We start from the raw sequence: 26,589 nt of genomic DNA, 5'->3' as shown, positions 1-26,589 counted from the left end.
TCAAAACAATTGAAAGGGAACAAAGCACAGGCAGGGTATGTGGTATGCAGTTGTAGGAAAGCAGCATCCATCGTCAGAGATCCCCACCACCCAGACCATGCTCTCTTCTCGCTGCTGCCAACAGATAGAAGGTACAAGAACCTCAGGATTCGCACCACCAGGTTCAAGAACAGTTACTACCCCTCAACCATCAGACTCTTAAGCAAAAAGGGATAACTACACTCAAATTCACTTGACCCATCATTAAAATGCTCCCACAACCAATGATCTCAATGTTAAGAACTCATTATCTCATGTTCTCGTTATTTATTGCTATTTATTTATATTTGCATTTGCACCGTTTGTTGTCTTCTGAACACGAGTTGATCTTTCATTGATCCTGATACAGTTATCTCAGAACTGTATATGGTGACATATACGTACTTTGATAATAAAATTTACTTTGAATTTTGGTAGGACTTTCCTTGCTTGGAATGGTTACCAGCTGACACCTACTGGTGGGAATGTTGTTTTATTTCACCCTGGTCTGCAATCTTGTGCCTATCCCTACCTGGCCTGTATAGATGGTGGGTAATCAGGAATCCATCAGCAGGGGTTCCAGTATATTAAGGCTGAAGGCTGAGGGTAGCTGCTGCTGAAGAAGGAACATTTCTGTTTTGCGCACTGTAACCACTTGTGGATGCTGGAGACTGCCTGGGTTTAGTTTCTTATCAGGTGAGTTGTCGCCTGTCAGCAAATAACAAAATGCTGATCTTACACAAAGAGGAAAGGAAATGTTAAACTATGATGTATTAAACCAGCAAGGTTTGAATCCCAGCACTGCTGTAGCAGAAACAAAACTGAAGTGAATGTGCTACATATATTTTAAAACTAAGACTAACCCCAGTAAGATGTACATAGCACATTTCCATTTCAATAAAAAATATGAGTATGTCAGTTTCTCACACTAGCAGTTTAAATTCATTAATAATGAGGGCATTGCAACAACATTCTATCAGGTTCATGTTGATAACATATAGCAGAAGACTGAAGTTTCCATGGAAACAGGCCTTACACATATTGCTGGAACTATTCTATTAAAGACTTTTGAGCGACTACCTGATTTCCTTTGATATAAAAACCTGTCTTAAAAAACAATTATAAATATAACTGCCGCATCGTAACAGGTAGGGTGCATGCCTGCAGATGGACGAAAGGGGCACTTTATCCAGAGGACAGCCTTGCCCTATTGCCCACCAGTCAGTACTATAGGCAACCAGTATAATTTTTGACTAAATTAAAACTCTTCCCTTGTCAGGAGCACAGGGTTTATCACACGATACAATGTGCAACTTTGCTGCTCAGTTCAATGCATCATTCGTTTCTCTTGAAGGACATTTTCCAGAGATTAGAATGCCGTTGACATGATAATCTCCACAGTGCTTTGTGGGAGTGAACCGTTAGCTGGCACATGGAGCAGTGTGTTTTGGAAGAGCTTTCTTGTCTTGAATTCTTCGGTGATTTCGAGTGGTGTCTTGCCCCTTGTTTCGACTATGATGAAGGAACCCAGGACAGAGAGCACTAAGCAGACTGCACTGAAGATCAGGAAGCAGAGGTAGCCCAGACTGTCCTGTAACAGAAAGGGATAAGGACAAACAAATCCTTGCTGAATGAGGTCCCCTTAGGTCAAACACATAGAGATGTCAGTGAGTGAGACTTGAATACAGTAAGGGAGGGAGATGAAGAAAGTGTGTCAGCGTAAAGATTTTCGAGAGAGACTGGCAGAAGGTAAGTGAGTGACAGAGGGTCTGTGAGAAGGACTGAGGGTCAGTGAGAAGAGGTTCAGGGATTGAGGCTGGGAGAGAGTCAATCAGTGAGAAAGAGTCAGTGAAACAGACCCTGACCCAGGGTCAGGGAGTGAAACTGGGAGAGGGTCAGGGTGTGGGAAAGGGTCAGTGAGACAGACTGAGGGTCAGGGGATGAAACCAGGAGAAATCTTGTGCGTGGTTCACTTAGTGACTGAGACTGAGGAATTATGAGCAAGAGAGTGTGAGTGGGTAAGTGAGACATTGGACGAGCCAGTGAAGTGGAAACTGGAGGAGTTAGGACAGGTGTGACGGAGAGGAGGGGCTCACTCCATGAAGAGTCTGATATAAATATGGAGGAGTTAGGACAGGTGTGATGGAGAGGAGGGGCTCACTCCACGAAGAGTCTGATATAAATATGGAACTGACCACTTGAAGACTGACAATGGATACTTACAACCATGGAGGAGAACAATATTCCGAGAAGGAAAAGGCCAAACCAGTTGAGGAAGCCATTGATGACAAAGCCAGCCGGCCGATCAGACTGCAGGAATATTTCCGAGGGTAAGATGAGAGCCACTCCGCCTGGAAAATATTGTTTATATTACACATAGCTTCAAAAGGCCAATGCCTTAGCTTTTTCAGAATGCTCTGCGGTGGGAAGCAGAAACATTGCAATGCAAACAAAAATTGGAACCAGGATGATACTATCCGAGAGTCAGTCAGAATGACCGAAGCTGAAGAAGGACATCCCGTGGCAGTGTGTCGAGGCAGCACAGTGTGCTGCTTTTCACTAGTGAGCAGGATATGGGGATTCTGTGACAAAACCCTCAAATACTACAGAGAGTCCCATTTTAGAGAAGCATTAGCATGTGTAAGGTTGTAAATCTAGTCAGCTCCGTCTTGGGTACTAGCTTACAAGGTACCCAGGACATCTTTAGGGAGCGGTGTCTCAGAAAGGCAGCGTACATTATTAAGGACCTCCAGCAGCCAGGGCATGTCCTTTTCTCACTGTTACCATCAGGTAGGAGGTACAGAAGCCTGAAGACCCACACTCAGAGATTCAGGAACAGCTTCTTCCCCTCTGCCATCCGATTCCTAAATGGGCATTGACTCTTTGGACACTACCTCACTTTTTTTTAAATATATATAATATTTCTGCTTTTGCACATGTTTTAAATCTATTCAATATACATAATTGATCTACTTGTCTATTATTATTACTATTTTTATTTTACTTATTATCAGTATTTTTCTCTGCTAGATTATGTATTGCATTGAACTGCTTCTGCTAAGTTAACAAATTTCACATCACATGCCAGTGATAATAAACCTGATTCTGATTCAATTTAAAACAAACATCAGCAGGAACAAGAATTCTAGGATATAGTAAGCAGCTTCCAGGCAGGACAGCTGAGGCAAGGGAGCCTAGCCATATGCACTCAGAGGCCACTTTATTAGGTACACCTGCTCGTTAATGCAAATATCTTATCAGCCAATCATGTGGCAGCAACTTAAAGCATAAAAACATGCAGACATGGTCAGAGGTTCTGTTGTTGTTCAGACCAAACATCAGAGGAGAGAAGAAATGTGATCTAAATGACTTTGACTGTGGAACAATTGTTGGTGCCAGAGGGGGTGATTTGAGTATCTCAGAAACGGTTGACTTCCTGGGATTTTGACGCACCACAGACTCTAGAGTTTCTAGAGAGTGGTGTGAGAAAGGAGAAGCATCCAGTTGTGTGGGTGAAAATGCCTTGTTAATGAGCCAGGCTGGTTCAAGCTGACAGGAAGTGGAGTAACCATGTGTTACAACAGTGGTGTGCAGATGAGCAACCCTGAATGCACACTTTGACCGTTGGAGTGGTTGGGCTACAGCAGCAGAATACCATGTACAGTGGCCAGTTTATTAGGTACAGGAGGCATCTAGTAGAGTGGCCGCTGAGTGCACGTTTACATGATGCAACTTGCAACAGAACAACTTTCAGTAATGATAAGGAATAAAGAATTATAAAAAATAAAGTTTGAGGTTAAAATACAGATAAGGACTAAAATATGCAGAAATACATAAATATTAGCTTCTATTTACAATGTAATCTGCCATACAAAAAGTGGTTTCAAGTGTTTACAGTGACTAAATTGGTTGATCTGATTAACTGTTTGGGAGAAGAAATTTTTAAGATGGTGTGATGTTTTTGTTTTAATAGCCCTATCGCGTTTCCCCAAAGGAAGCTTTTGGAAAAGACAGTTTGCAGGGTGGGTAGTATCCACAAAGATTCTTCCCGGTAGACTGCAGCTAATTACCTTTCCTATTGTCCTGACAACTTTCTGTAGTTTTCATTTATTCCGAGAGGAGTCTGCACAAAACCAGACAGTAGTGGTTGATGTGTGGATGCTCTCTATGATGGCAGTGTAGAATTACACCAGTGTGTTCTGGGCAAGAAGGAATTTTACCACCTGCCACAGGAAATACATCGTCAAGACAATATTTTTATGGTTCGCCCACATGACATCTGGCAAAATAATGATGGGCAGAAACCAGCATGTGAACTGGTGCTAACAACAGAATTATTGATGATGAGTGAGTGGTGAAGAGGGACATTTCTCCTGAAGATGATATGCATCCTTGAAGGCATTCAGCTCCAAGTTGCTGTGATTGCACTGGGGCACTAGCTTGTAGGCGGTAACTTTCTGGTGGTACTTGGATTTGTTGCCTCTGGTGATTAGTCCCATGACAGTGGTGTCTCGTCAAACCGATGGGTTGATAAAGTCAAGGCATTTAGCGCCTTGTCTGTTCTGCTGCTGTTCTGAAAGTCCAGTGCTCACCACTGCCTCTTCCACTTTTGGTGTCCGGTGTCCCCTGACAACCAAGAGAAGGAGAAGCTCTCCCGTTCTTAGAACTTAGATGAAGCAAATCTCTACCTTGTGGACAGTGAAACTGAAACTAAACCCTGAAGCAATACAAAAGCAATTCATTGGGGTGGGGCACAGCAACAGCTGGTATTTTTACATGAAAACCCAGCTGACAGCTGTTTACAGTCTGCTCTGACAGTCAGTAGGAACATGGCAGTTCCAACTTTGGCCTCACACCATTCATTCCTTTTGTCCCCACGCCCTTGTAGTTTAACTGTCCATCAGCCTATGCCTTGAGTACATTTAATGATTCTTTTTCAGTGGCTCCCCAGGAGATTTGCAACTATCTGAGAGAAGAAATGCGTTAGCATTGCTGTCAAAAATTGGTAAACCTTTTGCTATGAAACAATGCCTCTTATTTCTAGAAATGACCACTAGGGGGAAGACCCTCCCAGCATCAAAGACTGAGATAAGTTGTTGAAGAGATTAGAGAAGAAAAAACTGAAGCAGAGTTTGATTATCTTTTCTGGCTCCCCTCCTACCCCTTCCCTTCTCATATGCTCTTCATCTCCCTCATGTGCCCCTCCTCCTACTATTTCTCCCATGGTCCACTACCCTCTCCTATCAGATTCTTTCTTCTTCAACCCTTCACCCTTTCCACCTATCACTTCCCTTTTCAGGCAGAGACCCTTCATCACTGCCCTGATGAAGGATCTTGGCCTGAAACATTGGCTTTATTCATGATCTTATATGTTGCCTGACCTGCTGAGTTCCTCCAGCATTTTGTGTGTGTTGTTCTTGATTTCCAGCATCTACAGAATATCTTGTGTTTATTATCTCCTAACTTCTAGCTTCCACACACACACTCCCCAACCCCCACACACCCCGCTTCCGCTCAACCTGACTTCACCTATCATCTGCCAACTTCACACCTTCCCTTTCCCCCTAACTTCTTGTTCCAGTTTCTTCCCCCCTTTTGCCGTCCTGATGAAGGCTTTTGGCCCAAAAAAGTCGACTGTTTATTCCCCTCCGTAGATGCTGCCTGACATGCTGAGTTTCTCCAGCTGGTTATGTATTGCTCTGCATTTCCATAGTCTCTTGTGTTTAGAGTTTGATTATGACAAGTTACATTGAATTTATTGTAACTTACAATATTAACTTGAGCACAGCCCCCAGGAGCAGTCCAGACTCTACAAATGTTGTATTATTGACCCAGTTAAAGGACAAAAGAACTCAGCCAACAATGTTCAATCTGCTCCACAGATGTGCAGTAGAGAGCACCCTAATGCGTTGCCTCACTGCGTTGTACAGAAACCGCACGGAGGCGCTGCTACGGGTTGTCAAATCTGCTCAATGCATCACCGGCCATCAAACACATCCATAAAAAAAGGTGCCTGAAATGGCCAGTATCATCACAAAGGATCCCGCCCACCCTGCTCATGGACTCTCTGTCCCACTCCCATCAGGGAAGAGGCCATGCAGCATCCACACTAGGACCACCAGACTCAAAAACAGTTACTTTCCCCGAGCAGTAAGGCTGATCAACACCTCCACCCAATAACCCACTCCACACCCCCAACCACCACTACTTTATCATTTCCTGTCAGTCACCTTATGTACAGACACCCCTGTGCCTGGCATCACTTTATGGACATACAATCCATCGATGTATAGAAGCTATTTTATGTTTTTGTGTTTTTATTGTTATTATGTTCTTTACCATGGTTTGTTTCTTTGCGCTTCATTGAATCCAGAGCTATTATTTTGTTCTCCCTTACACTTCTGTACTGGAGTGATGTTAAGCAATCTTGAGTATTGAATCTTGAACAGGTTTTGCGTTCCCTGATGATGACCTTATACAAATCCACATTTATTTGTCTCAATGGTCTTCCATTGGGACAAAAAAAAATCAATCTGGATGACCATCGTTGATACAGAGCAACTTTTGAGCCTTTTTATGGGAGAATGCATCTTCATCTTCAGTGCAGCAAGCTGCTGCTGAGTCATTATTGAACCTATGTACTGTACCTGACTTCCACTCCATTTAATCCACTGGAAAATATGCACTGGTAATTCCATAGTGCAACTGCTCCCTCAGACTGAGATCTTACTGCACCATCTCTGGTATCTGGCTAATACTCTTACTCATATATAATTCAATCCTTGCCTCTTCTTCAATGCTGAGGTCCATGGGCAAGGGTATTCATATCCAGGATATAAATACCCTGAAAATCGGCTTCTGTTTTGCACTGGAACACAGTACGTGACAAACATAAATTAGATTGATCTAAATTACCATACAGTAAATCACACAGTTTACAGGATAAAAAATAAAAAGAAATAAATCTGACAAAAGTGCAACTTGACAGAAATATAGACTGAGTTAGAAGTAGTGTCCTTCAATTTGGTTGAGGCACCTGATGGCAGCAGTGACTAAGCTGTTGTCGAACCTGCAGTCATTTAAGACAACAGGGAAGCAAAGTGGCATTGAAGTCAAGATTAGATCAGTTGTGATTTTATTGAATAATAGGCCCCAGCTGAAGGGCCAAATGGCCTCCTCCTATTCCCAATCACATACCTCACAAAGCTGATGAAATTGTGAAGTTAAGTCTACTGGGTTAGTTCAAACCAATAGGATATGCAGTGTACTCACGGAACACCCTGGGATCATTGTGCAGAAGAGAAGAAGCTTCATCATCTGCTCATTTTACATGTACAAGATACAACACGCCCACTGTATTCGATGTAAGTGTCACAGCAACGTCAGCTCTGTCCTGTGGCCCAATCCAAGCTGAGGTATAGAAACATAGAAACATAGAAAATAGGTGCAGGAGTAGGCCATTCGGCCCTTCGAGCCTGCACCGCCATTCAGTATGATCATGGCTGATCATCCAACTCAGAACCCTGTACCTGCTTTCTTTCCATACTCCCTGACCCCTTTAGCCACAAGGGCCATATCTAACTTAATATCTAACTTGAGTTTGTGCTGCTTGATTTGGTTTCAGAGAGTGGTCTGTCGGTGTGTGAGTGGCAAAGTTCCTCAGGTTACAATGAGTTTAACAAAACATTCTCATTGCAATCACAAGTCAGCATTCCATTTGAATTAAGCTCGGTGGCTACAGCTGCCTTACTTTCTATACATTCACTATCACAGGGAGTAGATTACCACCAGGAATCCACAAATGTCAACTTGAAGGTGAACCTGTAGCTTTGAGGGTGGCACTCGCCTATTTTCATTTGTGATGCCACTGTAGGTGGTGGCTTTCAAGACCAGGGAGGTTGACTGGGGAGCGAGGAGAGCCTGCACAACTTGGCTCACCTGGACCAAGTCCGTAGCTGATAATGTAAGCGAAAATGAAGACGAGGCTGCAGTACGGCATCCAGCTGACAAGATGCTGCAGAGAAAAAGCAAGGCAACGTGTCAGCTGTGGGGAAAAATGCACACTTCCTCACCTCCTCCATCCCTCACCCTTCTTCTGCTTCATTCACTCCATCTCACCGAGGACCACCATGATTAGCAAACACAAAGTCCAGTCAGCCCTTATCCACCCTCACATCAGTCATGGTATTGTGCCAGTGAAATTTATTGGTAACTCATTCCCCGTTACTTTGCAAAGTAGTCCAGATATTTACGTTGGGGATATTAGTAACTACAGAATCGTATAGTACAGCCAATAGTCCACTTTACCTGTGGAATTTCTGCCAAAAACTTGTCCGATTTGTCCTACCCCTTAACTCCAAGCTATTGACTTGCTAGTGTTATCTTTCCTAAAGATCAAAGTCCTTTGGAAGTTTTTAGTGAATCTTCCTCTAACGATCTTCAAATAAAACCGAACATAGCAACTCACTGCATTGAAAATCACCTCCCTTCTGCACCTTTGGCAGTTTTCCTTAAGTCTGTGGTTTTACAGGCCTCCTGCCAGTTGAAATGATGACTCCCTCTTAACTCAATAATCTGTTTATGTTTTGAACATATCTATTAAATTTCCTTCACTTCCTGCCTATAAGTGGAGTCCTTTGTTGCTGGTACCATACAAATAACTTTCCTTTTCTAACTCATAGCATGGACGCTGTGTAAATCTTACATTAGTTTTCTGCAGGAATAATTGCAGTGATAAACACAGACAATTCCCTTCTCTTGCCAAAACTCAAACACACTGTTGGGAGTATGTACAGTCTTTGGTGGCCCTTGGAAAACGTTGCACTTGGTGTACTTAGTGTATATATATATATACATACTTAGTGTAATTGATTTACTTACTTTTTTCATATATTTCCATAAGGCATAGGAGCAGAATTAGGCCATTTGGCCCATCAAGACTGCTCTGCCATTTAATCATGGCTGATCCAATTTTCCTCTCAGCTCCAATCTTCCGCCTTCTCCCCGTATCCCTTCATACCTTGACCAATCAAGAATCTATCAACTTCTGCCTCAAATATACATAAAGACGTTCTCCACAGCTGTCTATGGCAAATAATTCTACATATTCATCTCTCTCTGGCTAAAGAAATTTCACTTCATCTCCATTCTAAAAGGACACCCTTCTAATCTGAGACTCTGTCCTCTGGTCTAAGACTTTCCCGCTATAGGAAACATCCTCTCCGTATCCATGCTAGCAAGACCTTCCACCATTTGATTGGCTTCATTTAGGTCACCCCCTCATTCTTCTGACTTCCAGTGAATATGGACCCAGAGTCGTCAAACACTCTTCATATGACAAGTCATTCAATCCTGGAATTATTTTTGTGAACCTCCTTTGAACACTATTGCTTTTATAGCAGGAATACTGTATAATATGATGAATGTGTGGTGAAATGAGGGACTGTGTGGTGAAATGAGGGGACTGTGTGGTGGAATGAGGGGACTGTGTGGTGAAATGAGGGGACTGTGTGGTGGAATGAGGGACTGTGTGGCGGAATGAGGGGACTGTGTAGCGGAATGAGGGGACTGTGTGGTGGAATGGGGGACTGTGTGGTGAAAACATCACAACTTGATACTCATTCATTCTACAAAACTCAAGGTAATCCAAGCTGGGAAATGGACAGTTAACATTTTGGATCAAAACCCTTCATCTGCACTCGAAAGAGGACTGACTGATGACTCAGAATGTAAACTGCACATTTCCCCCCAAGTTGCTGTCTGGCATATTGAATTCCTTTATGTGTTTGTCCAGATACCCAGCATCTGCAGTTTCGCTAATGTCCTTAGGTGATTTGTGTTGTTTCATCCAAAAAATTGTCCTTTCTCTCTTCATTTTCTCCTTTCTTCCCCTGTTCCCCGAGGCCTGTAACTGTCTTTTTGCTCTTTCGTTAATGTCCACAGATCAGAAACCTGAATAGTTATGAATGCTTCTTTCTTTCTGGCCCCACCCATTGGTGCTCACCTGCAAAGCAAAGGTGATCGTCAAAAGTCCTGTCCACAGGCCCATAAAGCCTAAGCCCCCACAGAGAAGGGACTTTCTTCCAGTTCGTTCAACAAAGAAGCCCTGTACATTAAGATTCACAAAATAAAACACAGAGCTTAAAACACACAGAATCCCCTTTGGCTACAGGGGAAGTGCCAGAGGACTGGAGAATGGCAAATGTAGTTCCCTTGTTTAAAAAAGGTAATAGGGAGAAACCTGGGAACTACAGACCAGTGAGTCTTACGTTGGTGGTATGCAAGCTACTGGAAAGGATTCTTAAGGATAGGATCTATGAGCATTTGGAGAAGTACAGTCTACTCATGAATAGTCAACATGGCTTTGTGAAGGGAAGATCGTGCCTCATGAGCCTGATTGAGTTTTTTGAAGAGATAACAAAAGAAATTGATGAGGGTAGGGCAGTAGATGTCGTCTACATGGACTTTAGCAAGGCATTTGACAAGGTCCCTCACAAGAGACTCATCCAGAAAGTCATGAGGCATGGGATCAGTGGAACCTTGGCTGTTTGGATAAAAAATTGGCCTACAGGAAGAAAGCAGAGGGTGGTTGTGGAAGGAAAGTATTCTGCCTTGAGGTGGTGACTAGTGGAGTGCTGCAGGGATCTGTCCTGGGACCCCTGCTGTTTGTGATTTTTATAAATGACCTGGCTGTAGAGGCGGAAGGATGGGTGAGTAAGTTTCCAGCTGACACAAAGATTGGAGGAGTTGTGGATGGAGCTGTAGGTTGTCGAAGGTTACAGGAGGATATAGACAGGCTGCAGAGTTGGGCAGAAAAATGGCAGATGGAGTTCAATCTGGACATGTGTGAGGTGATGCATTTTGGAAGGACAAACCAGAAGACTGAGTACAGGATTAAAGGTCAGTTACTTAAGAGTGTGGATGAACAAAGGGACTTTGGGGTTCAAATCCATACATCCCTCAAAGGTCACTGCGCAGGGTGATAGGATAGTTAAGAAGGTCTATGGGATGCTAGGGTTCATTAACAGGGGGATTGAGTTCAAGAGAAGAGAGGTCATGTTGCAACTCTACAAATCTCTGGTGAGACCACACTTAGAGTTTTGTGTTCAATTCTGGTCACCTCATTATAGGAAGGATGTGGAAGCTATGGAGAGGGTGCAGAGGAGATTCACCAGGATGTTGCCTGGTTTGGAGAACAAGTCATATGAAGCAAGGTTAGCAGAGCTGGGACTTTTCTTTTTGGAGTGTAGAAGAATGAGGGGACTTGATAGAGGTCTACAAGATTATGAGAGGCATAAATAGGGTGGATAGTCAGTACCTGTTTCCCAGGGTACCAATAGCAAACACCAGAGGGCATAAGTACAAAATTAAGGGAGGGAAGTTTAGGGGAAACATCAGGGGTAAGTTTTTTTACACAGAGGATTGTGAATGCCTAGAATGACTTGCCAGGGATGGTGATGGAGGCTAAGACATTAAGGGTATTTAAGAGCCTCTTGGACAGGCACATGGATGAAGGAAAAATGGAGGGTTATGTGGTAGTGTGGGTTTAGTACTTTTTTTAAAGGATTATATGGATCAGCACAACATGGAGGGCTGAAGGGCCTGTACTGTGCTGTAGTGTTCTATGGTTCTATAGTTACAGTGAAGCTCTGACTGTGATTACCTTTGTCTTGGCCTTGGGAGATATTTAGTGTTAATAAGCTTGGGTAGAAAGATTTATTCCCTGATCTCATGGAACTCTGATGCTGCTTTTGGTTTTCAATTCAGGGAGGGTAGACCTGGACCCACTTGTACTATTGGTGTTGTCAGAGCATCATTAAGTTTCATGCTACACATGCGTTCTGGAAATATCAGCACCTATTCATCTGTGCTGGAGATGGTCAGGTACTTAACATGGGTAGTTCTACACTCTTCAGCCACTCTTTCTAATGGGACATTAATAATTCCTTAATTTGGCAAATCCAACAGAAATCTGCTTCAGTATAAAGCTGAACAATCCATGGAGCATTGAGGCTGAGACTACGGATGTGAAGATTGAAACACCAAGATAGAAACTGACTCCAATATTTTCACCTTATATTTTACTAGGGCAGGAAGACTTCCACAGTGCTCCATAAAACTCGGGTCAGACCAGAGTTCTATGTTTAGTACTAGTTGCTTCATTATAGGAAGAATGTGGGAGTTTTAGAGAAGGGCAGAGGAGTTTTACCAGGAAGATGCCTGCATTAGAGAGCAGGTCTTATTAAGAAAGTTTGAGTGAACTAGGGCTTTTCTCTTTGGAGGATGAGAGGTGATATAGTAGAGGTGTTTAAGATAATAAGAGGCAGAGATAGAACGGACTGCCCTCACCTCTTTCCCAGGGAGACAAATCCCAGAGGACGTCCTTTTAAGGAGAGTGGTGGAGAGTTTAGGGGAGGTGTCAGAGGCAGGTCAGTTCCTGGGATAGGCTGCCGTGGTAGTAGAGACTGACACTTTGGGATATCCTGGGATAGGCTGCCGTGGTAGTAGAGACTGACACTTTGGGATATCCTGGGATAGGCTGCCGTGGTAGTAGTAGAGCCTGACACTTTGGAGACCCTTGGCTAGGCACATGGATGAAAGAAATATGGAGGGCTGTGTAGAAAGGAAGGGTCAGACTGATCGTGGAGTAAATTAAAACAACATTTTTCAATTTTTAAACAACAAAACAAACATAGCTTAAGCCTCTTACATTGTGCAATGATTTAGGTTTATAAATGCAATAATTTCAGACATATTCCATGCACTTCTAGTTAAGTGGATCACCATTTTCAAATCTCTGTGAGAGCAACCTCAATAGTGCCAATGGTGTGATGGCTCAGACTGTCTGCCACATGGGACCTATTCTGAACTCAAGACAGCAACACTGCTCTGGTGCTGCAGCTGTTACTGCTGTTCCTTCACAGCCTCAGAGGCCTGGCGTTGGTTCTGAGCCTGGACACCGCCTGTGAAGAGTTTTAACAGGCAAGTTTCCTCTGGGCACTCTGGTTTCCCATATCCCAAAGCAGCGGTGACCGGTTAACTGGCTTCCGCACACAATCTCCTTTGTTGTTCAAAGACACAAAGGGGAATGATCCCGGAAATGAGGAGTACTGTGGGATCTCATTGAAACTTGTCAAATATTGAAAGGCCTAGATAGAGTGCATATGGAGAGGATGTTTCCTATAGTGGGTGAATCTCGGACCAGAGGGCACAGCCTCAGAATGGAAGAATGGACACTTAGAACGGAGATGAGGAGGAATTTCTTTAGCCAAAAGGTGGTGAATCTATGGAAATCATTGCCACAGACATCTGTGGTGGCCAAGTCATTGGGTGATTTAAAGTGGACGTTGGATAAGTTCTCAATTAGTAAGGGTGTCAAAAGTTACAGGGAGAGGGCAGGAGAATGTGGTTGAGAGGGGTCATAAATCAGCGATGATTTATCAGCATGAATCAGCGTGGAGCAGCCTCAATGGATCTCGCTCCGCTCCTACGTATTATGGAAATGATGGGGACATGTGAGAGAGGATAAGTTGCAGGTATACTGGGAAATAATGAAGGATGTTGCGAGGAAGAAAATGCTCATGGCCGAGTTGTGTTGTTTGAAGGTGTGGGTGTAAGGGACGTTCAGGTCTCTGTGTTCAGTTAATTCTGTTCATGATCTCAGTCAATCCAAGAGGACACAGCCAAATCCCAAAGAGAAGGCCAGTCCAGAGAAAGCGGTTTCCACACCTGATATAACTAACTGACAATCCTTCCCCATCACCAGCTATTTAGACAAACATTGTACCTACACAGATTAGCAACATGAGCGTTTCAATCAGCCCAGTCCCGATGGACACGTACGGGATTATATTCCTGGAAATTCCTGCCCCGTAGAAAATCTCAAAGGCATATGAATAGATCTGAAAAACAAAACTGTACTAAGTTTCTTGGAGAAAAGCAGTTTTTTAAAATTGAAATTGTTTTTTAAGGTGCTTCATTATCCAACAATGTATTAATGTATAAAAAAAAACACCTTCTTAAGCAATCACTCTCACTGAAGCTCAGAGAGCAGTTCAGCTCCTCTGTGCTCTGTGCTCTGGCTCTCTAACCCTCACCTCACAGACATTCAAATGTTTTTCTTTCTAATGTTTAGCATCATTCTCCTCTGCCTCCTTCGTCATAGTCATAGTTATAGAACACTACAGCACAGAAACAGGCCCTTCAACCCATCTAACCCATGCAGGACTGTTATTCTGCCTAGTGCCATCGACCCACAGCTAGACCACAGCTCTCCATACCCTTCTTATTTATGTACTTATTCAATGTCTCTTTATACAGAGCAGACATGATGGGCTGAATGGCTTAATTCTACTTCTATGTATAAATGCTGAAATTGAACCTGCATCCACTACATCTGCTGGCAGCTTGTTCCCCTTTCATCTGTAATCTTTGATCTCTAGTTCTAGTCTCACCCAACCTCAGAGGAGAAAGCCAGCTTGCATTTACTCTATCTATACCCCTTCATAATTCTATCAAATTTCTGCTCATTCTCTTACACTCCAGGGAATGAAGTACTAATCTATTCAACCATGTTCAAAAAGCAAATTAAATGCATCAAAACAAATGTCCTATGTTCACTATAAATTCTGAAGATCCTTATCACTTGCTGCTTTCCTTCTAATCTGCAACAATGTTGGGGAATTTCCTCTAAATTTCATAGATGACACTATTGTACCTGCCTCAACCACATCCTCTGTCAGCTCACTCCATATTCTCAACACCCACTGCATGAAAAAGTTTCCCCTCAGATCTCTCTTAAAACTTTCCACTTTCACCACTCCCCTAAATTTTGGAAAATACCGTTGCCAACCATCTTATTTATGCCTCTCATGACTTAAAACATGTTTATAAGATCACTCCTCATTCATCCATATTTTACACCATTTCATGTCATTGCTATATTTCAAAATTTGGAAGCAAATTTTGACCAAAGTTTTTGTGTTTGGTTCAAAATAGGTTGACATGTTGCTAGGCCTTTGGTTTTCAAGTATATAAATTACATTGACTAAAGAACATGGTGGTGTTTAGCTATAAGTATGAGTCTGCACTCCAACTATAGGAAAGCAAGGCAAGAGTTGGAATAAAGAGCCTACTCCTTGCTTGAATATAAAACATGACATTGGGTAGGAGAGCAAAGAAACCGGGAGTATGGATACAGATACTGTTAATAAATAGCATTCAGTTGTTTAAGTGCCTCTACCTTGAGTATTGGTGAAAAATGAATGAAAAGGCTGACTGTTTTATGGTTACTTCCGTTGATTATAACGGATGTAAAAATCAGAAGAGGTTTAAGGAAGCTCACTCACTGAACTATTGTGCAAAGTAAGTTTCCATCAATCAGAGAATTGAGAACCAAAACATCACACAAAAAATGGAGGCGGGGATCAGCAGGTCAGCCAGCATCTATGAAAGGGTGGAAACAGTCAACATTTCTCTTCATTGGCCCAAAATGTTCACTGATTATTTTCCTCCATGGCTGCTGCCTGACCTCCAGAATTTTGTGTGTGTGCTCCATATTTCCAGCATCTGCAGAAGCTCCCATGTCTCCTTAGCATCATATCTTAATGGATCGGGCTCATGCACCTTGGCCTTGGCCCTAGAACAGATCACAGCAGTGATGTTGCTTGCATTCAAGGTGCTCATGCACAGGTACTGGGAGAAGTGCAGACAAGATTTGCAAGAAGATGATCAGAACTGAGAGTGTACAGTTATCAGGAAAGACCGAGCGTTCGATGACTCTATCGTGACAAAGAAAACAATAGAAGAGGACACATAAATGAGAGTCTATAAAATTATTAAGAGGTTTAATGGGCTGAGCTAAGTACAAGGAAATGTTAACCAATCAAATAGAGTATTTAGGAAGAATTGCATTACATGAGAGGGTGGAACCTACCCATGTGGTGTGATTAAAACATTGCTATATTTATCAGAAGAATCAGTGGTTATGTTGCTTATCTTTTGTAAGCTCACGTGCTCCCTTATGATGATGTTGGCTATACTTGTGTGTCAATGGCTAACCAAAATATCAACTGCATCTGCTGTAGTTTCACACTATTACCTGTTGGTGGTGCTGTGGAGTGAGTTTCTAAAATCTCCAATTCTTTTTCTATCCAATGGACAGAAAAAATCCCAGGCAGCAGATCGAACACCATGACATGAGGAACAAATTGGAAGTGTGACAATCATTGACTGAGAGGTTTTTCTAGTTTATTTCATACATATTTAAAAGTTGGGAGAATGCCAAGTGGTTTGAATAGAGATCAATGTAATCAAATTCCTACCTCCCAGCCTGAATGTGACACTAATCCATTTAAAATAAAATGAACAGAGGAAAGACTGTGAGTGTGTTACTGACAATCTGTAGCTAAGAACGTTCTGCAAAACGCAGTCCTTATGTGCAATCAAGTTATGGGTTTATATTGCATCTCCACTGTTCTAATGATAAAGGATCCACTTTGTTTCATTTAACCCTTTAGTTTTGCTTTGTGCTTCACTCACTGTCAAATGTACAGGGAGTATTCTGACACTGTATATGCGCAAGATGTTTCTTTAGGGAATTAGATAAAGTTAAAAGGATGAAGCAACCACATACTATAAAATTCCGCATCTCTGTAAAATAGATCAAAATTTAAAAATGGGTAAAATTTAGGGAAGAAGGTTGGCCCACGTTTACACAGAAACATAGAAGAATACAGCAGAATAACAGGCCATTTGGCCCACAATGTTGTGCTGACCCAGCTAAAAAGCAAATCAAAAACACCCAAACACTAATCCCTCCTACCCACACCATGTTCATATCCCTCCACCTTCCTCACATCCATCTGCCTATCCAAGTGTCTCCTGAAAGCCTCTAATGTATTTGCCTTTACCACCATACCAGGCAGTGCATTCCAGGCATCCACCACTCTCTGAGTAAAAAAAAAATTACCCCTCACATCTCCCCTGAACCTACCCCCTCTCACCTTCAATGCTTGCCCTCTGGGTCAACTAGAACTGTATGCAATACTCCAGTTGTGGCCCACTCAGAGTTTTATAAAGTTGCAACATAGCCTAAAACAATAAAAGCAAGCATTCCATAAGCCTTCTTAACCACTTTTATCGACCTGTGTAGCCACTTTCCAGGAGCTATGAACTTGGATCCCAAGATCTCTCTGCTGAGCAACACTGTTGCCCTTCACAGTGTATGGCCTCACTGAGGTGCAGCTCCTCATGTTTATCTGGGTTAAACTTGTTCTGCCATTTCTCAGCCCTTATCTGCAACTTCAACTGCACAAGTTAGTCCTGAATCCAAACAACCAATTCGCCGCGGACCCCATGCATCTTAATCTACTGGATTAGCCTCTCATAAGGGACTTTGTCAACCACAATCCATGTCAACAACATCCAATTCTCTGCCCGTACCAATCTGTCTCATCAAACAACTAGTTCAAGTTGGTAAGGTGTGACCTGCCCTGCACAGAGCCATGCAGGCCATGGGTTTCCCAATGCTCATGTGATGCAACTGGAAGCAGAGGTGACCACCTCAGAGAGCATCTACATTCGGTTCTGCACTGACAAAAATATCTTCCACCTCTACTGCCTTCTCACCCAAACAAAAGCCATGCAAGAGCCCATTCTGGAGTTACTATATGCAGACAACTGGCAATTCTCATGCACACAGAGGATGCACCACAGGCTGCAGTCTCTCAGTTCTCCAAGGCTGCAAGGGCTTTCGGGTTAACTGTCAGTCCGAAGAAAACTATGATCCTCCATTAGAAGCCCCCTGGTGGTGTTTACAACCCATCTCGGATCACCATTGACGACCACCCTCTCTCTACGGTTGACCACCCTCTCTCTACCTGCCACCTGCCTGGGCAGTGTCATCTCCAACGACACTACCGTAGTAAGGGACGTTGACACTCGATTCACCGGATCTTGCAGTGCCTTTGGGTGCCTCCAGAAACAAGTGTGGGTGAAACACCAGCTGCGCCTGTCCACAAAAATCCTGGTGTACAGGGCTGCCGTCATCACATGGCTGCTATACGACTCCGAAGCCTGGGCCTTGTACCACGAGCAAATCCGGTTGCTTGGGCGCTCCCATCAGCACTGTCTCCACCCTATCACGGATATCGGGATCGTGTCTCCAACAACGAAGTCCTGGAGGAGGCTCAACGTCCCAGCATTGAAGCTGCTCAGGCAGCTCTGCTGGCCAGGCCACGTGTCGCATGTGGACGACTCCAGGTCACCGAAAGCAGTTCTCTACGGAGAACCTTTCAGGGCAAGAGAGATTGTGGCGCCCCTCACAAGAGGTACAAAAACAAATTTAACCAACAGCTCTTTCAGGTAAATATCGAGGTTAACGAGTGGCAGCAGCTGTGGCTCGTGACAGAGACCGCTGGAGGACACTGATCCATGGAACAGCCAAGAATTTTGAGGGATCCAGAAGTGCGACAGAGGAGGAAACTCAGGAAGGATCGTACTACCTAAGCACCGGCATCCCAGCTGTTCCCGGGTCCCTCCTGCTCCAGAGTCTGCAGATCCAGACCTGCCTTCTACTGCCGTGCCGTCGCCCCGAGGACTCCTCTTCCCTCCTGATCTTGGCAACCAGTATTCATCATCATCATTCATTAGGAGGCCCAACACTTTATCCTCCTTGCCCTCTAAGTGCCCTAACATACTTATAAACTTAGCACTTATCTCCTGTTTCTCCATATCCTTGTCCTTCGTAAATACTGAAGCAAAGTACTCATTAAGTACCTCAGTCACATTCTCTACATCCAAGCAAATGTTCCCCCTTTATCCTTCAGTGGTCCCATCCTCTCCCGGGTTATCCTCTTGCTCTTGACGTACATATCGAATGCCTTTGGATTCACCTTAACCCTACTTGCCAAGGGCTTTTCTTGGTCTTTCCCACTTTTCCTAATTTCCTTCTTTAGTTCTTTTCCAGTTTCTTTATAATCCTAATGTGCTCCACTTGATTCTAACTTCCGAAGCTTTACATACTTTTCCTTTCTCCTCTTGACTAAATTCATCAACTCTCTGAACATTCAAGGTTCTCTTATCTTTCGGTACCCGTCCTTCCTTCCACCAGGAACATACCTTTCCTGTACTCTGTGCAATTGATCTTTAAAAAACCCCCACATGTGGACTTGCCAGAGAAAAAGTGTTCCAAATTAATGCTCCTTAATTCCTGCTTGATGCCCTTGTAATTTGCTCTACTCCAATTTAAAACTCTCTCAAGGGCCATACTTATCCTTATCTATAGTTATTCTGAAAGTTAAGGAGTTGCCACTATTTCCTAATTCTTTATCTACCAAAAGATAGACTCATTACCCAACACCAGGTTGAGTATGGGGATCGCTGGGGGGGTCTGCAGTACAATCTCATCAGTGTGTTTGCACTCTTCCTACTCCTGAGTTCAGCACAAATGGACTCAGTATCTGACCCCTCCATTATATCTCCTCTGATATTGTCCCCGATTATTAATGCAACTCCACCCCCTCTTTTAACTCCTCCTCTATCTTTTCTAAAACTTTGAAAACCTGGTACATTAATCACTCATTTTTGCCCCTCTCTCAACCAAGTTTCAGTGATGGCTACAATATCATAGTTCCATGTACTGATCAGTGCTCTAAGTTAATCACCTTTACCTATAATACTCCTAGCATTAAAATAGACACCCTTCAAACAATCTGACCCATCATACCTGTTATTTCAATTCTGCTTTTCAATTTCCCTGAAATCTATCTTCTGGTCCAATTCTTCCTTTGCTGACCTGGTGCTCTGGTTCCCAGCCCCCTGCAAAACTAGTTTAAACTTTCTTGATTTAAAAAAGCAATAAAAATGTTGCTGAGAAAAAAAAAGTTTTGCGAGTAGCATTAGCAAACCTCCCAGCCTGGATATTGGCTCCCCCTCCAGTTGAGATGCAACCCGTCCCTCTTGTACGGGTTATTCCTTCCCTAGAAAAGGTTCCAATGATCCAAGAACTTGAAACGCTGCCCCCTGCACCATCTCCATAGCCACTCATTCATCTGTGCAATCAACACCATTCCTACCTGCACTAGCCCGTAACACAGGGAGTAATCCAGAGTATACTTAAGTGGGAGGATGGACCACCAGAAGTTGTGGGTCATATAGGTACCAGTGACATGGGTAGGACGAGTGATGAGGTTCTGCACCGGGAGTTCTAGGAGATAGGTGCTAAGTTAAAGGCAGAAAGCACTAGGATTGGGATCTCAGGATTGCTACCTATACAACATGCTAGTGAAGACAGAACCAGGAAGATTATACAGTTTAATAAGTAATTGGAGTAGGGGGGATGGTATAAAATTTTTGGATCATGGGGCTCTCTTGCAGGGGACCTGTTCAGAAGGGATGGTTTGCACCTGAACTGGAGGGGTAGTAATACCATTTTGGAAGGTTTGTTAATGCTGTACAGTGGGATTTAAACTGGAGTTGCAGGGGGATGGGAACCAGAGTACTAGAACAGTTAGTGGAGAGGTTGTGGAGGCAGATGGTGTTAAGACAAAGTCAGGAATCAAAAGGTTGAGCATGGTATGACTAATGTCCTCAGCTGCGTGTATTTCAATGCAAGAAGTAGCGTAGGAAAAGCAGGTGATAGTGCCGAAGGGGAGGTAGCTGGTTTACAACCAGAAGAAATGTGTAGCAAGGAAAAGCTGTTGATTGGGCAACATTGCAGTGAACAGGATGAGATGCAATGTAAAATGTGGACAAAATCATAGAGGGTGAATATAGGACTGAAGGTGTATCTGACTATGCGCAGTATACAGATTAAGGTAGATGAACTTGCAGCACAGTTACAGATTGGTAAGTATGATGTTGTAGGCACCACTGAATCATGTTTGAAAGATTATAGCTGGAAGGTTAATGTCCAAGGATGCACTTTGTATCGAAAGACAGGCAGGAAGGCCTTGACAAGGTGCACGTGGAAAGGATGTTTCCTATGGTGGGAGAGTCTAAGACCAGAGGACACAGGCTTTGAATGGAGATAGGGAGGAATTTCTTTAGCCACAGAGTGGGGAATCTGTGGAATTCTTTGCCACGGGCAACTGTGGAGGCTGTATGTATATTTAAGGCAGAGGTTGATAGATTCTTCATCGTGCAGAGCATGAAGGGATACAGGGAGAAAAACTAGTCTACAGGAAATTGTATATGCCCTTATTCCTTCTACCAAAGTGCATGACCATACACTTCCCTTCACTGTATTCTATCTGCCACTTCTTTCCCATTCTCTTCATCTTTCTAAGTCCTTCTGCAGGCTCCCTGCTTCCTCAACACTACCTGCCCCTCCATATATCATTGCATCATCTGCAAACTTCATCACAAAGCCATGAATCCTTTGAGTATGCAGCCCTTCTGCTGGCAGTTAGTGGAAAATCCAGTCATCCATCCCTTGTAGTGCAGCAACCTCATTTCTTTCTTATTGCTTTTCCATTGTTAGGTTGTCAGATCGTCAACCCACCTATCTTTGCATCATCTGCATATCTGGCTGCAAAGCCATCAATTCCATCATGGAAATCATTGACAAGTAATGCAAAAACAAGCATTCCCAAAACCAGCTCCAGTGGAACACAACTACCCATCGCTGCCAACCTGAAAAGACTCACTTCATACTCATTCTTTACCTCCTGCCAGTCAGCCAATCTTTTACCCATGCTAGTAAGAAACCATGCTGACTTTGGCCTATTTTATCACATACCTCCAAGTACCCCAAAACCTCATCCTTAATAATGGACTGTAACATTTTCCCAACCATTGAAGTCAGGCTAACTGGCTGATAATTTCCTTTCTTCAGCCTCCTTCCCTTCTTAAAGAATGAAGCGACATTTGCAGTTCTCCAGTCCTCTGGAACCGTTCCAGAAGCTAGTGATTCTTGAAAGATCTCCACTAATGCCTCCACAAGCTCCTCACCTATCATTTTCAGAATCGTGGGCTGTAGTCCATTTGGTCCAGGTTTCAGCTTCCCAAGCACCTTCTTCCTAATAATAGCAATTATGCTCATTTTTGCCCCCTGATATGCTCAAATTTCTGGCATACTGCTGATGCTTTCCACAGTCAAGACTGATGCTTACTGAGTACTTATTGAGTTTGTCTGCCATTTCTTTGTCCCACATTACTAATGGTAATTTTTCAGCGGTCCAATATCCACTCTCACCTTTAGATACTGTATCTGAAAAAGCTTTGGTATCTTTTTAATACTTTTGGCTAGCTTACGTACATATTTCATCTTTTCTCTTCTTGTTTGTTTTAGGATGACTTCTGTTGGTTTTTAAAATCCTCTAGCTTCCTACCAATTCTTGCTGTCCTATAGATAAATAGATTATTGATTCCCAAAGGAAGTTACAGTGTCACAGTAGCATTACAAGTGCACAGATATATAAATATACAAATATTAGAAGAGAAGTAAGAAAGAATAAAAATAAAAATAAAGTTATCTCAAACAGTCTAACAGACATCATTTCCCCAGCTATAGGTTGGCTCATTATAGAGTCTAACGGCCAAGGGTAAGAATGATCTCATATGGTGCTCTTTGGAGCAGCACAGTTGTCTTATTATACTCTTCTCTTTGCTTTTATGCAGTCTTTGATTTCCCTTGTCAGCCATGGTTGCCTCATCCTCCCTTTAAAATACTTCTTTTTGGGATGTATCCACCCTATGCCTTCCAAATTGCTTCTAGAAACTCCAGTTATTGCAGTTCTGCCTTCATCCCTGCTAGTATTTCTACCTTCCAATCAACTTTGACCAACTCCTCTCTCATGCCTCGATAACACCCTTTACTCCACTATAATAGTGATACGCTTGCCTTTATCTTCTCCCTCTCAAACTGTAGGGTGAATTCTAATGTATTATCATCACTGCCTCCAAAAGGTTCCTTTACGCTAAGCTCCCTAATCAAATCCAGAATAGCCTTTCCTCTAGTAGACTCAGCCACAACCTTCTCCGAAAGGCCGTCTGATAGGCATTCTACAAATTCCTTCTCTTGGGATTCAGCACCAACCTGATTTTCTCAATCTTCATGCATATTGAAATCTCCCATGACTATGATAACATTGCCCATTTTACATGCCTTTTCTATCTCCACTTGTAATTTGTACCATCACCCTTGCTACTGTCCAGAGGCATGTATATAACTACCATCATGGTATTTTTTAACCCTTGCAGTTTCTTAACTCTACCCACAAGGATTCCACATCCTCCATTCCTCTGTCACCTCTTTCTAGGGACCTGATCTCATTTCTTACTAACAGGGCCACCCACCCTCTCTGCCTACCTGCCTATCCTTTCGATACAAGGTATATCCTTGGATGTTAAGCTCCCAATTATGATCTTCTTTCAGCCACAACTCAGTGATGCTCACATCATACCTGCCAATCTCTAACTGTGCTTTTAAGATCACCTATCCTATTCTGTATACTGCGTGCATTCAAATATACTGTAACACCTTCAGTCCTGTAATCATCACCTTTTTCAATCTTGTCCCTATGTTACTGGAAGTTACATTTTTATTCCTTTCTAAACTTTTTAAAATTTATTCTGGAGACTTTTGTAACCTGTCCTGCACTCTTTTCCCCTTTTACTTTGTCCTCACTTTTCCAAGCTGTTGAACTGTTGAACCTTTTATTCAGTTTAAAGGTACTCTTTAACCCTTCCCACTGACTGCAATTTTGCCTTATTGTCTGCCTGTCCTTCCTCACAGTCTCACTACACACTACACCAGCTGTATATCAGCTTGTACACCCTATCCCCTGCCCTTTCACTCCAGTATGTATTTTTCAGTTTGCATTTTACTTTATAATAGGAACAGGAATTACTTTTTGGTTATAGAGTCACAGAGAGACAGAGCATAGAAAAAGTCTTCTGCCTCCCCAAGTCAAAAACAAGCATCAAACAACTATTAATTCCATTGACATATTCACCCCGCATTCGCAACAAATCATTTAAACCCCCCCTCCACCAGAGTCACCCTCTCACCTACACACTGTGGGCAATTGTCATGGCAATTAACCTACCGACCTGCACACCTTGGGGATGTGAGCTTCTGGGGAAAACCCATGCAGTCATGGGGAAAACCAGAGGCCAGGATAGAACCCAGTCAGTGACTCTGCAAAACTTATTCAGGTTCCTCTCTGTAAGTCCTGAAGCAGCACTAAAGCTGTCAGCCTCTAATCAGCTGTCTTTTCCCTCCTGACTTTGTACCCCTTGAATAGGGAGAGACTTAGTTACTTACTGTCCATTTCACCGCTGGCGTTTAGGGCAGCAATGATGGCCCTCCATCTCTGATGATGTTCAAGGCTTCCTTCGTCATGTCCATTTTCACTGCTGTCAGTTGTGCAAGTGCCAGGTGGAGATTCAAGAGTACTGTCACACTCAGATGTAGAAGAATTCTTCATTGCTGTTTCATGGGTTGTTAGCTCTGAGCTAGACCCCTGAACCTGGAGGACCAGTGGACCGTTCTTAGTCTGACCTCTACCCTTTGACCTGTTTGGCATGGGTGACCCTACCAAGAGCCAAAGCATAAAGCCAGCCTGCGTAGCTCTCTGCAAGTCTCTAAACCATGACAAGGTTGAGATCCTCTTGGAGGAACTGGGAGGCAATAGGTGAACATTGGAGGGCTGCATGGGCACCAATCTACAAGCTACCCCCTTTTATCCTGAGTACTTACAGCATTAATGCCACTGAGCTGCATAAAAAATGACACCATCATGTTGATGACCAGTTGGCTTCGAATGGAGGGATCCCTGAAGAGCTCCCACACACTTCTTGATCTTTCATCCCTTATTGCGGTCCGCTCAGCTTGCATTTCTTCAAGCTCTTGATTGAAGTCACGTTTGCCCCATAGTCTTTGAAGTGCTGCAGGTATAACAGTTGGAAAGAGGGCCAACGTAAGTCTGGTGTCATGGCTGCATTGGTCGCCTATTGCAGTAAGGCACTCTGTGTGTATGAGCCCTTGAAGAGAGACAGAAGTATCCTGTCATAAAAATTTCTTCTCACAGAGATTGCAGAACCTCTGGAATTCTCTGCCCCAGAGAGCTATGGAGGCTAGATAATTGGAATTGCCACATGTGGAAGTGGATAAATATTTCAAAGACCAGGAGGCTGAGGACTGTGGGGAATTGGTACATCAGAGAGGTTGAGGCTTGGGACAAGTCATACTGAAAGGTGGGACAGACTTGAGAGGCTAGGCGGGCAGCTGGTCTAACAATACTCCTATTTTCTTGTGTTTCAGTCGGATTCGGTATAGCTTACTTGCAGAAAAATTTTAATGGGACCTTCAGCATGACCACAACAGAATCGTTTGCTGGTTTATCAGTCCCAACTCCATGCAAGCTAAATGCATTAGTACTGAGAACCTCTCCTGTTCAAGGCTTTCCTGTTGTCAAGCAAACTCAAAGACAACAGACTTTAGGACAAAATCATTGGCAGAGGATTTATATTTTTTAATCAAATAAATGTAATATTTAAAAACAAATTTTCTGGATAGCACAGTGAGAAATTTGTGCTGAAAGAGTGTGTTTTGTAAAATAAAGCCTCCTCTAGCATGACCTCTAGCAAGGAAGGCAGCCGGTGTAATACTGGTTTTTCAGTAGTCTCTAGATTATCAGGGCTCGGAATAAGCCTTTGTTATCAAATTTATATCAAAGTTTGATAACAAAAGCTTATTCCAGGATGAGTCACCTAACCAATTCAATAGTCCCCCTACAGTTCAATGGCCCAATACGATAAAAATCCTTATCACAAAGAGCAGAAGGAACATAATTAACTATGACTCACATTACTGCTCTTTACCTCTTTTGACAGTCACCCTTTCATCCTATCAATGCAAAGGCCCATATGCCAATTTAAACCGGTCAGTCCAAATTGAGTAGGTGATCAATGAGACCACTATTTCTCCAGATAAGTGCTTGGATACTCAGTCTATAACAGAGGTCAGTGCGAGGCTGAAATTGCTAGTGCTCCATGTTCCAATACTGTCTATTCATAATAACAATAGCAGGTGAAACCCTGAATTGCGAGAGTTGAAATTCTACTTAACCCTTCTTGCAACCATGAATTCAACGACAATGCTGGGAGTTACAAATGATTGGCTCTTTACAGCTACAGAAATGGACTTTAAAGTATCACCCAGGAGATAAAGTGTTGTCACTTGCCATTTATGGACAAAGCCCTGTTTCCTTTGTCAATCAGGAGGTATCTGGGGCTCTCTGGAAACCAGGGCAGGATAACAAGCTGTATAAAGGCAGGTATGGCATTGAAGGCCATCAATAAAGGCCATACACTTTCACTGCCTAAAATCTCTCTGGAGAAACAAAAAGAGCACATAACACAAGGTTGAGATATATTTAACGGTTCTAAAAGGTTTTCAGATATTTCTATCCACAAAAGATTTTGTTGTTCTAGTGAAATTGTTAATATAAAAGACATGAAGCGTGAAGCCTGTGAAACTGACTGCATAGTTTTTGTGCTGCAGTCGCTATTTTCTTTAAATTACCTAGCATGCTCAATTACCTTTACAACCACCGTATTTGGACA

General features: G+C 43.0%; 1 protein-coding gene across 5 annotated transcripts in view; it reads right to left on the bottom strand.

Moving 5' to 3' along the window:
* Positions 1-311: 311 nt before the first annotated feature.
* Positions 312-26,589, bottom strand: part of LOC132404264 (solute carrier family 2, facilitated glucose transporter member 11-like) — a 76,255-nt gene continuing 49,977 nt past the window's right edge. For 2 of the 5 annotated variants that reach the window (XM_059988404.1, XM_059988403.1), the window contains exons 6-12: positions 26,208-26,356; positions 24,722-24,909; positions 13,809-13,919; positions 10,022-10,123; positions 7,957-8,032; positions 2,242-2,369; positions 316-1,609 (exon numbers count right to left, since the gene is read on the bottom strand). In XM_059988404.1, coding sequence (XP_059844387.1) covers positions 1,388-1,609; positions 2,242-2,369; positions 7,957-8,032; positions 10,022-10,123; positions 13,809-13,919; positions 24,722-24,909; positions 26,208-26,356 — 976 coding nt within the window. In that variant the 3' untranslated portion in view covers positions 316-1,387. Of the gene's footprint in view, positions 1,610-2,241; positions 2,370-7,864; positions 8,033-10,021; positions 10,124-13,808; positions 13,920-24,721; positions 24,910-26,207; positions 26,357-26,589 lie in introns of those variants that run through there. The other 3 variants (XM_059988405.1, XM_059988406.1, XM_059988407.1) reach the window with 3 other exon arrangements.

The sequence above is a fragment of the Hypanus sabinus genome, chromosome 13 (assembly GCF_030144855.1).
Source record: "Hypanus sabinus isolate sHypSab1 chromosome 13, sHypSab1.hap1, whole genome shotgun sequence".
Taxonomy (NCBI): domain Eukaryota; kingdom Metazoa; phylum Chordata; class Chondrichthyes; order Myliobatiformes; family Dasyatidae; genus Hypanus; species Hypanus sabinus.
This window is presented reverse-complemented; position numbering and strand designations above follow the sequence as displayed.